The 12141-nt window shown below is 44.5% G+C and overlaps 1 protein-coding gene across 14 annotated transcripts in view; it reads right to left on the bottom strand.

Moving 5' to 3' along the window:
• Positions 1-12141, bottom strand: part of MEGF11 (multiple EGF like domains 11) — a 495422-nt gene that overhangs the window by 23065 nt on the left and 460216 nt on the right. For all 14 annotated transcript variants that reach the window (XM_060755350.2, XM_067471384.1, XM_060755353.2 and 11 more), the window contains exons 18-21: positions 11007-11135; positions 8425-8553; positions 6439-6567; positions 4176-4406 (exon numbers count right to left, since the gene is read on the bottom strand). In XM_060755350.2, the coding sequence (XP_060611333.2) occupies positions 4176-4406; positions 6439-6567; positions 8425-8553; positions 11007-11135 (618 nt within the window). The remainder of the gene's footprint in view (positions 1-4175; positions 4407-6438; positions 6568-8424; positions 8554-11006; positions 11136-12141) is intronic.

Raw genomic sequence — 12141 nt, 5'->3', positions numbered from 1 at the left:
TGTTAAATATCGCCTAGTTCGACTAATCCTTGACTTCCATCCCAAACAGATTCATGATGCAAAACCAGTGTCACCAGCACTAAATGACCAGAAGCCTCTCTTCTCTATGGCTCCAAGGAGATGCTGAGACCTGAACCCAGTTCTCTCCAGTTGCCAAAGGAGTTTCTGGAGAAAGGTTTACGTTGTATCTCCACTGCACTTCATTTGGGGCACTTGGGGAAGTCATACTCTCTCTGTTCTTTTCTGGTGAAATGGGCATCTTTGTAACCAACTGAACCAGGTTATGGCCTAATGCTGCCAAGTCCAGACTAGTCTAACCCCATTTCAGTTCACCTCATCTACTTTTAGAACATATCACTTCTATACACGCACACATACATATATATGAATTCCAAAGAATTCATGGAATAAAACAACAACAAAAAATCCTCAATGTGTTGGGCAAAAGTTCTGATGTCTACTAATGGAAGGGTGCACCTGTCTTAAAGGTTTGGGGCCTTCACACTGGGTTGGATCCAAGTTTTGATGTCCACTAATGGAAGGATGCATATGACTTAAGCTTGGGTTGGGCACAAGTCTTGATGTCTACAAATGGAAGAGTCCATCCATCTAAAAATTTGGGGTATTATCAATTGGTTGGATCCAAGTTTGGATGTCTACTAACAGAAAGATGCATCTATCTTAAGTTTGGGGTCTTCACAATTGGTTGGACCCAAGTTTGGATGTCTACTGATGGATGGGTGCATCTGTTATAAATGTTTGGTGTCTTCATGATGGGTTGGACTCAGGTTTGAATGTCTACTGATAGAAAGGTGCATCTGTCATAAGTTTGTGGTCTTCACCATGGGTTGGATCCAAGTTTTTATGTCTACCGATCGAAGGGTGCAACTGTCTTAAGTTTGGGGTGTTCACGATGGATTAGGCCCAAGTTTGGATGTCTACTAATGGAAGGGTGCATCCATCTTACTTTTGGGGTCCCCTCACCCCCCCCCCCCCCAGGCATTAGAGATCCAGATTTAGGTAGCCCATGCCTAAATCTGGATCCCACCCCATTAAAATCATCCATAATACAACAGAACAGTGGTGGGGACATAGTAGAAAAGGTCCTCCACCATGGGGAAAGAACATCAGCATGATGTCTCCTCCTCAAACATCAATCAATGGGGTCGGATGGTGGCTTCCATGTCAGTTTGACACTGAATCCATGCTGGGAATTCATTGGAATTTCATAGAAGTTGTTCAAGATACTGAGCCCTACCCTCCAAAGAGGTTCAGCTCCTCCAAAAGTGGCTTTCAATACAGAATAGATTCACCTTGGGGCCACTGGGCTGCAAGGGCCAGTGTCTTCAAGGTGATCCTGTTCCTGTTCACAAAGATGCCCTGTAGGACATTCTCAGAGCATTCAGAAACAATCACCAACTAGGACCATGCTGATGCACAAACAGTATTATGTCTCCTTAAAGAGACTTACCCTGTTTCCCAGAAAATAAGCCCTACCCTGAAAATAAGCCCTAACATGATTTTTGAGGATGCTCGAAATATAAGCCCTACTTCAAAAAGAAGTTAATAAAAATGTGTATTTGGGGAAAAATAAGACATTCCCTGGAAATAAGCCCTAACACATCATTTGAAGCAAAATTAATATAAGACCCTGTCTTAATTTTGGGGAAAGAGGGCATTGCACAGCCTGAGGTTCTTGTGAGATACACACACACACACACAAGTATATACATCCAAGGCTCCCTCCCCTTTCCCACCTTGCCCTAATGAGAGGTTTTGCCAGGTGGCAAAGATTATTTGGCTTGGAAATCTGCCACCGCGTCTCTCCTTCCGTATCAGAATGTGAATGTCACCGTGACTTTTGCGCACCTCTCAAGACAAATTGGCAGCTGGTACGAAAACCATAAGCGATTGGACGTGTTCCCTTTGCATGCATGGCTCCCGCTGTGAGCCCAGGGTCCCCTTTTCACTGACGCAGTTCGACTTGGGAAACAATAATGGAAGATTTACTTTGGCGAGAAGTAAAGACAAATGTTCTAGCAGGCCTGGTCGACCCCAGTTGACGGCAAAATTAAATGCCGTTCCCAGTGAGAAAAGTAATTTCTCGAAAGCAGGCTCATGCCACAATAAACATTAGGGGGAATGAGGGAACGCAAGGCCTGAAAGTCGGCCAAGTCTATAAGAGGACATTAAAGGCAGGGGCTTCTAATCTCAGGAGATTCAACTGACCACTTTGTTGGGATTTTGGCACCTTCTTTGCTGTTGGAAAATACATGTTCATCGCCTTTTCCATCTATCTTTTTTTTTGGGGGGAAGGGGGCTCAGCGTAAACCTCATCATCTCCAGAAGGTGGGAAATTGGCCTTCAGCTGATTAGACCTGCACAACATTATACCTGTATGTATGTGTGTGCAATTGTACATATATATAGATCTATTGCTATATTAAGGGATGCATACCTCCACCACTGTATGGCCTGAAGCCTACTATTAATCCAAACTAGACTATATCTATTGAATCAACTGAAGTTGCCTGCACATTGACTAGGTTTCCCAGATCGTAAGGCATTTTTGCACCCCAAGCCAGTCCGCTGTCTTTTCCAGTCTGCAGGGCAATGGGGAGGAATCTCTGGGTGAGAGCACTGCAATGGGAAAACACCTACTTCCCTTGTTTGATTGACAAATATTTCCCTTGTTTGTAAGACTTGGAGGGTGCTTTGTTCGACACCACCAACATTGCTAGGGGTCACCCCTAGATCTGGCCCTGAAATCTCCAGGTTCAGTTTTGGCCTTTACTTCCATTGACTTGCCGCCCAACACATGGCTTGCCTCTAGTTGGGATGACCCAACTGGATGTGGGCCTTTTGGCTTCCAGTGTGAATGCCTATGGGCTTCCATGAACACATCATCTACAAAACGGCTTCTCAAAGTGAATGTCCATTGACCGCTGTTGGCTGCCAGTCCCTGACAAAGTAGCAATGAAGGAAGGAAGGAAGGAAGGACGGATGGGAGAGAAGCAAGGAAGGAAGGAAGGAAGGAAGGAAGGAAGGAAGGAAGGAAGGAAGGAAGGAAGGGAAGGAAGGAAAAAGAAAGGAGAGAAGGAAATAAGGAAGAAAGGAAAGAAATAAGGAAGGAAGAAAGGAAGGAAGGAAGGAAGGAAGGAAGGAAGGGAAAAGAATAGAAGGGAGAAAGGAAGGAAAGGAAAGGAAAGGAAAGGAAGGAAGGAAGGAAGGAAGGAAGGAAGGGAGGGAGGGAGGGAGAAAAGGAAGGAAGGAGAAAAGGAAGGAAGGGGAAATAAGAAAGAAGGAAGGAAGGAAAAAATGAGAAAAGGAAAGAAGAAAGGAAAGAAATAAGGAAGGAAGGAAGGAAGGAAGGAAGGAAGGAAGGAAGGAAGGAAGGAAGGGAGAGAAAGCAGAAAGGAAGGGAGAGAAGGCAGAAAGGAAGGGAGAGAAGAAGGAAGGAGATAAAGAAGGGAAAGAAGGAAGGAAGGAAGGAAGGAAGGAAGAGAGAAGTAAGAAAGGAAGGGAGAGAAGAAGGAAGGAGAGAAGGAAAGAAGGAAGGAATGAGTGAAGGAAGGAAGGGAGGAAAGGAAGGAAGGAAAGGAGGGAAGGAAGGAAGGAAGTAGAGAAGGAAGGAAGGAAGGAAGGAAGGAAGAGAAGTAAGAAAGGAAGGGAGAGAAGAAGGAAGGAGAGAAGGAAAAAAGGAAGGAAGGAATGAGCGAAGGAAGGGAGGGAAGGAAGGAAGGAAAGGAGGAAAGGAAGGAGAGAAGGAAGGAAGGAAGGAAAGAAGGAAGGAAGGAAGGAAGGAAGGAAGGAAGGAAGGAAGGAAGGAAGGAAGGAAGGAAGAAAGGGAGGGAGGGAGGGAGGGAGGGAGGGAAAGGAAGCCCATGGGCACAAATATGGCACCCAATCTCTGGCACATTGGGAAGAAGATAATTGGAAGTCCCCCACATCAGATCGCTTAGGGTCCAAACAAAAGACTCATGTTGCTGACTCTCTTATATTTGTGGCTATTTTAGATTGAGGACTGGCATTTCTAGCGCTGTCCTGTAACAAGAAAGGCGCTTACTGGGAAGAAGGGCATGGGGACCTGCACTTTGGAGAGAAAAGGCCATTGGTTCCCTCCCCGCCAACCCATGGAGGAGTTCAGTATTTCATTGTCCCAAAGAGCCTCTTACCGGAGAGGGAGTAATCGGTGTTTGTCATCCGCATGGCTGGAGTGTACGAGACGCTTGGCATGTCGTGGCCTTTCTTCTGTTTCCGCCGATACCACACAAACAGTGCCAGCAAAACCATAATAATTAGCAGGAGGATAATAATCCCAATGATTGCTCCCACTGAATGCCGCTCGGATCCAAGAGCCGGACTAATTTTAGTATAGGGGTTTAATTCTTCCATCATGAGAGCCGCTGTTAAAAATAATTCACAATGTGCCGTTAAAATTGAGTGGCAGCCTTGGGCCATTCTGCTGGAGAAAAAGGGGGCTTTGTGTTATAGAGCTCTTCCCCTCCCTCCCTCCCTCCCTCCCTCCCTCCCTCCCTCCCTCCTTTCCCCGTTTGCACTCTTGTGAAAGGCTGTAGATACTTCATAGGAAAGACTTGCCAGTCCAAGCCTTTTGGCTGCATCGTTTCTCAGCAAAGTGGGGCTTGGCACATGCAAAGGCCTTTCCCATTCATTTCAATGAGAACAGGGCCGGGAATTTTGGGGCCCTCCACATACTGTGGAGATGGCAACTTCCAATGCCTTGCCTGAATTGACCAGGAATGATGGGAGGTGCCATCCCAAAATATCATCACCATCATCATTATCTACATGGCAATAGAATTGCCATCATTTGCCTTATTGAAATTTCCACTCAAAGCCCTCTTATATAGACCAGCCCTATCTGTTGAAATGAATGGAGATGGCTCCATGCAACCAAAGTCTTGTTAGAGACATATACACACAAGGAAGGAAGGAAGGAAGGAAGGAAGGAAGGAAGGAAGGAAGGAAGGAAGGAAGGAGAGAAGGGAGGAAGGAAGGAGAGAAGAAATGAAAGAAGGAAGGAAGAAAGAAGACAAGGAGGGAAGGAGAGAAGGAAAGAAGGAAAGAGAAGGAAAAAAGGAGACAAGAAAAGAAGGAAGGAAGGAAGGAAGGAAGGAAGGAGAGAAGGGAGGGAGGAAGGAAGGAAGGAAGGATGGAAGGTGACAAGGAAGGAAGGAAGGAAGGAAGGAAGGAAGGAGAAGGAAGGAAGGAATTATAGAAAGGAAGGAGAAGAAAGGAAGGAAAGAAAGGACGGAGAGAAGGAAAGATGGAATGTGACAAGGAAGGAATGAAGGAAGAAATAAAGGAAGGAAGGAAGGAAGGAAGGAAGGAAGGAAGGAAGGAAAGAAGGAGAAGAAAGGAAGGCAAGAAAGGAAGGTGAAGGAAGGAAGGAAGGAAGGAAGGAAGGAAGGAAGGAAGGAGAAAAGGAAAGAAGGAAAGAGAAGGAAGGAAGGAGAGGGAGGCAGGAAGGGAGGAAGGAGAGAGAGAAGGAAGGAGAGAAGGAAAGAAGGAAAGAAGGAAGAAGGAAGGAAAGAGAGACGGAAGGAAGGAGAGAAGGAAGGAAGGAATTATGTTCCATTTGGTTGATGAAGGATCTAGAGCAGGCATCCTCTAACTGCGGGCCTCCAGCTGTTTGGGCCTTCAACTCCCAGAATTCCTGACAACTGAACAAGCTCATTAGGGCTTCTAGAAGTTGGAGGCCCAAACAGCTGGAGGGCCACAGTTTGAGGATGCCTGATCTAGAGTAGAAGATGCCTTTCCAAAACATCCTGCTTATTCTACAACAGATTCTGGTTGGTTGTGATTATTCTAGAAAAGCAATGCCTTTTTCTTTATATATATATAAACCTGCTCCATCATGACAGATTCTGGCACAGGTGAAGTATTCCTTATCCAAAATCCTTTTGATTTGGGAGGCTTTTTGTTTAGATTTTAGAATACTTATATTTTCATCTATGTACATAATGAGATGCCTTGCAGTTGGGATCCAATCCAAATCTAAATTTATATTTCATTAGCCTTGAAGGCGGCAGTCTCATACAACACTGGAAATAATTTGGGGATTTGAAACCAAGTCTGTGAAAATGAAAATATTATTGTTTCAGCCACTTATGAAGAAAACGTTGGATTTTGGAGTATTTTGGATTCTGGATTTCCAAATTAGGGATGCTCAACCTAAAGCTGCGAAACCCATTTTGAATTTTGAAAAGCCTATGTTTCCAGCTCTGACGAAGAGACAGCAAACCTGTGGGAATCACCACTCCTTTTTCTTTCTCTCTCCTGTCGCTACAATTCCTTCCCTCCTGCAAGTGTATTCAGGTCACCCACGGAAGTCTTTTTCAGCTCTTCGGGAAGGACAGCACAAAGAAACATCTGAAAGCTCCGTTTCAAAAGAAAGGGGGATGGAATTGGACTCACCTTGGTCGCACCGGATTCCTTTGAAGCCCGGGCTGCAATAACAAGTCCCTGTAACGTAGTCGCAGGTTGCATTGTTCATGCATTCGCACAGCTGCTGGCAACCGTAGCCGAAGGTTCCCGGCGGACACTCTGTGGACAATTCAAAGGGAAAAAAGGGGATGGAGAAAAAAGCTTGAAGACTCTGACAAAGAGAAGCAAACTCAATTTCTCAACAGAGGACTCGGAGAACGGAACCCACTCCTTACACATTTCAGAGAAGTAGGCTCTGAAGAACAGGGCAAATCTGCTCGTATGCAAGCGGAGAGGCACCGGGGAAAATCCTCCAGTCCCGTTGTTCTTTTTGGCCATTTGCAAGCTCTGTCGCATCATGGCGCGGTGGTTTGAGTCTTGCACTATGACTCTGGAGGCCAGGGCCCGAGTCCCTCCTTGGCGATGAAACCTTCTAGATCAGGCATGGGCAAACTTCGGCCCTTCAGGTGTTTTGGACTTGGAAGGATGCATCTGTTTTATGTTTGGGGTTGTAACAATGGGTTAAACCCAAGTTTTGATGTCTACTAATGGAAGGGTGCATCTCTCTTAAATGTTTGGGGTCTTCACAATGGGTTGGAACCAAGTTGTGATGTCTATTAATGGAAGGGTGCATGTGTCTTATGTTTGGAGTTTTAACAGTGGGTTAGACCCAAGTTTTGATATCTACTGATGGAAGTGTGCATCTCTCTTAAATGTTTGGGGTCTTCACAATGGGTTGGAACCAAATTTTGATGTCTATTAATGGAAGGGTGCATCTGTCTTAAAGGTTTGGAGTCTTCACAATGGGTTGGACCCAAGTTTTGATGTCTTCTGATGGAAGGATGCATCGTCTTAAACATTTGGGGTCATCACAATGGGTTGGACCCAAGTCTTGATGTCTACTGTTGGAAGCGTGCATCTATCTTAAAAGTTTGTGGTCTTCACAACGGGTTGAACCCAAAGTTTTAATGTCTACTGTTGGAAGGGTGCATCTGTTTTAAATGTTTGTGGTCTTCATAATGAGTTGAACTCAAGTTTTGATGTCTACTTATGGAAGGATGCACCAGTCTCAAAAGTTTGTGGTCTTCACAACAGGTTGGACCCAAGTTTTGATGTCTACTAATGGAAGGGTGCATCTGTCTTAAAAGTTTGTGGTCTTCACAATGGGTTGAACCCAAGTTTTGATGTCTACTCTTGGAAGGGTTCATCTTCCTTAAACATTTGTGGTCTTCACAATGGCTGGATCCAAGTTTTGATGTCTTAAGAGGCTGAGTGGGGGGAAAGGAAAGGGTCTGAGGCTATTAGGAATTGTGGGAGTTCAAGGCCAAAACACCTGGAGGGCCGAATTTTTCCCGTGCCTGCTCTAGATGACCTTGTGCAAGTCACATCAGCTTCAGAGGAAGGCAAGGGCAAGCCCCATTTTCCAAAACCCAGAATCCACCAACCATCTTGAATCAGGGATTCTGGGAGTAGTAGTTAATACAACCTTTCCAAGTTCAGATGCAGGGGCATCACTGTGATGCCTATCAACAACTGTAGTTGAACCAGGGCCACTGTCTATCCAGGGAGAGGTTGTTGTTGTTGTTGTTGTTATTTATTTTGTTATTTTGTTACACTGTGTAAAACCATTTTTGTTCCTGGATTATAAATGTCATTTCCTAATTGGTTCTATCATAAAAACATGGGGAAAATTTATTAAAATGCCCAAACTTTGTCTTTCCGGGAGGTACATTTGGCATTGAATATGTCATCATCGGGTCTTGACCAATTGCAACCTAGTTTGTGGCAGCCACAAAAATGAAGTTTCTGGAGTAGAATAACTACTTTTGAAGTAAAAACTGCACAATTAAATAGGACTTAACACTTTTAAACTAGGAACAGAAACTTTTTTCGAATTTTGTTACATAGTGTTATCCGTGAAAAAGGTAAAATGAAGTTGGGCGGGGAGATCTTCTTAAAAAGCAACGAGTCACTTACTTTGCTCACACTGTTTCCCCGTGAACCCGGTCCGACAGGTGCATTGCCCTGTGATGTGGTCACAGTCCGCCCCGTTCTGGCACTGGCAGACGTTGGCACAGCTTTTCCCGTAAAAAGCAGGTGGACATCCTAGAAAGTAAGGGATTGCACAGAGAGAGGAGAAAACGGAAGGTGAGGACAAGAAGATTAGCCATGTTTCAATATTGCAAAGGATGCCCCATTGAAGAGGGAGAAAGTTTGTTTTCAGCTGCTCCAAAGACACAACGGAGAAGTGGATGCAAACTACAAGAGAAGGTATTCTATCTCAACATTAGGATGAACCGTCTAGTGGTTAATGCTGCTCAATGCTGCCTTGGAGTCTGGCTGGATGTTTCCAACAGGGGTTGGATGGCCATCTGTTGGGAATGCTTGAATAGTACCTTTCTTCCCACCAAGCAGAATGAGCTTAAATTGGATGGCCTTTGGGGGTCTCTTCCAATTCAAGGATTTTTTGTCATAATGTAAATACTAGGTCTGGAGCCACTGGTGGCACAATGGCACGTGACCGCATTTCTGTTTCCGAACCCATGCAATTTCTTCGATCATCTGGAGAGGCCTTGCTCTTGCTCCCGCCCCCTTCGCAGGCTCAATGGGTGGGGACGAGGGAGAGGGTCTTCTCTATGGTGACCCCCCCCCCCGACTCTGTAACTCACTCCCCAAGGATATCAGACAAGCCCCCACATTGGCAGTCTTTAGGAGGAGCCTGAAAACGTGGTTGTTCCAGTGTGCCTTCCCTGAATAAAGGAAACAATACCTTGCTCTGATCAATATCCTGCAAAATGTCCTCAGAAGCACTTTAACTACCCGTTGGGTTGGTCTCCCTATATTATCCTTTTAAAATCCTCTTGCCTAGATACATCCTATCTCTGTTCACGCCCAGTGTTTATTTTAAATTTTTAATCTATCATATCTGGACTGGCCATAAGGTTTTTAAATTTTTGTGTGTTATTGCTTATATGTGAGTTATATTAATTGTACTGTTTTATTTGCTTGCTGCTTTGTTGTTTACTGATGGGTTGTTGGGCTTGGCCTCATGTAAGCCGAGTCCCCTTGGGGAGATGGTGGCAGGGTATAAAGTATTATTATTATTATTATTATTATTATTATTATTATTATTATGGGTTAAACCCTTGTACCGGCAGGGCTGCTGGCCGACAGGTCAATGATTTGAATCCAAGGAGAGCGGGTTGAGCTCCTGTCTGTCAGCTCCAGCTCCCCATGAGGGGACATCCTCCCACAAGAATGGTAAAACATCAAACATTCGGGTGTCCCTTGGGCAACATCCTTGCAGACAGAAAATTCTCTCACACCAGAAGCAACTTGCAGTTTCTCAAGTTGCTCCTGGGCACCACATTTGAAAAGAGATATTGACAAGCTGGAATGTGTCCAGAGGGTGACTAAAATGATCAAGGGTCTGGAGAACAAGCCATATGAGGAGCGGCTTAAAGAATTGGGCATGTTTAGCCTGAAGAAGAGAAGGCTGAGAGGAGACATGATAGCCAGGTATAAATACGTGGGAGGAAGTCATAGGGAGGAGGGAGCAAGCTTGTTTTCTGCTTCCCTGGAGACTAGAACATGGAACAGGGCTTCAAACTACAAGAAAGGAGATTCCATCTGAACATGAGGAAGAACTTCCTGACTGTGATAAATGTGATAAATCTATATAAATAAAAATATAATGTTTGTTGTGAGAGCCATTCAGCAGTGGAACTCTCTGCCCCGGAGTGTGGTGGAGGCTCCTTCTTTGGAAGCTTTTAAACAGAGGCTGGATGGCCATCTGTCAGGGGTGCTTTGAATGCAATATTCCTGCTTCTTGGCAGGGGGTTGGACTGGATGGCCCATGAGGTCTCTTCCAACTCTATGATTCTATGATCCTGACACAGAAAAAAAATACTAAGACTGAATAATTTCATTATGAACAACAGGCAAAAAGGTTCAAAACATAAAATGTATGGGGAAAACCCTACTAACCCAACTTTTTGGAATTACAGCTCGTCCCCGAGTTACAGACATTCGGCTTACAAGTGACTCCGAGTTAAAAACATGGCGAGATGACAGGAAGTGAGAGCAATCTATGTACTATGTGTGTATGTATATTTGGCTGGAGTTACACTTCAGAAATGTCCCTGTTTTGACTTACAAACAAATTCAGCTTAAGAACAACCCCACAAAACCTCTCTTGTTTGTAACTTGGGGACGGCCTGTAGTTGAAAGGAAAGCTTGCCCTGCTGACATCTGTCTCGGGAGGATGCCAAAAGGATGCAGCACATTCCTTTACAAACTCTGCCTCTCCACCAAAAGAGCGAGAGGCTCTTACATAAGGAAACCTCCTCGAATCCAACACATGGGGGTCTGTTGATTTATTAATCTGTTTGTTCAGGATTCATTTTCTGAGGATTCTCATATTTGTTTGCTGCAGGGGCCAAGCGGTAATAGTATGCTTTTCCAAGAGCTTCAGTGCTAATGATTAACACAAGGCGGCAGTGCATGCTTTCTGGAGATCCCTTCTTCCTTTTTTTTTAGTTTGTGGTTCCAAAACTCACGCTGGGTGCAGTAGGGCCCAGTCCATCCCGGAGTGCATCGGCATTCGCCGTCATGGGGGCTGCATGTAGCGCCGTTGTGACAACTGCAAGAATGGAAGCAATCCGCACCCCAGAAGCCAATGGGACAAGCTGCAGAGAAGGAAGAAAGGAAGGAAGGAAGGAAGGAAGGAAGGAAGGAAGGAAGGAAGGAAGGAAGGAAGGAAGGAAGGAAAGAAAGAGGAGGAGAGAAAGAAATAGGGTTATCTTTCACATTTCAAACTGGAAGAAAGTCAACCAAATAGGATTTTGCAGCAACCATAGAACTGGATAAGGAGCATCTTAAAGAGCTGGGTCTGTTTACCCTCCAAAAGTCAAAGTTGAGACGAGACATGACTATATTGTTGTAGGTTCTCTTCCAGCTCTATGATTCTATTACAATGCAGTCTGAGCCCTGTCACATCCACAATGGAGGACCTTCATATAACAACAACAGAGGCACTCCAAGTGGCCAGCTACTGGTCAAAGGGTATTTAGTATAATGCCAAGTTTTAAAAAAAACTTCATATTTTTAAAATATATTACAACTATACCCTTGGTTTGCCCCTAATGTGATAAATCTATATAAATAAAAATATAATGTTCGTTTGTGGGATTAACAGAACTCAAAAACCACTGGACGAATTGACACCAAATTTGGACACAAGATACCTACTAACCCAAGGAGTGACCATCACTCAAAAATTGATTTTGTCATTTGGGAGTTGTAGTTGCTGGGATTTACAGTTCACCTACAATCAAAGAGCATTCTGAACTCCACCAATTATGGAATTGAACTTAACGTGGCACACAACTCCCATGGCCAGCAGAAAACACTAGAAGGGTTTGGTGGGCATTGACCTTGAGTTTGGGAGTTGTAGTTCACCTATATCCAGAGAGCACTGTGGACTCAAACAATGATGGATCTGGATCAAACTTGGCATAAATATTCCATATACCCAAATATGAACACAGATGGAGTTTGGGGAAAATAGACCTTGACATTTGGGAGTTGTAGTTATTGGAATTTATAGTTCACCCGCAATCAAAGAGCATTCTGAACCCCACCAGACAGAATTGGGCAAACTTCCCACACAGAAACCCTATGACCAACAGAAAA

Source organism: Anolis sagrei, chromosome 9 (assembly GCF_037176765.1).
Source record: "Anolis sagrei isolate rAnoSag1 chromosome 9, rAnoSag1.mat, whole genome shotgun sequence".
Classification (NCBI taxonomy): Eukaryota; Metazoa; Chordata; class Lepidosauria; order Squamata; family Dactyloidae; genus Anolis; species Anolis sagrei.
Note: the sequence above shows the minus strand (reverse complement) of the source record. Positions and strands in the feature narration are given on the sequence as shown.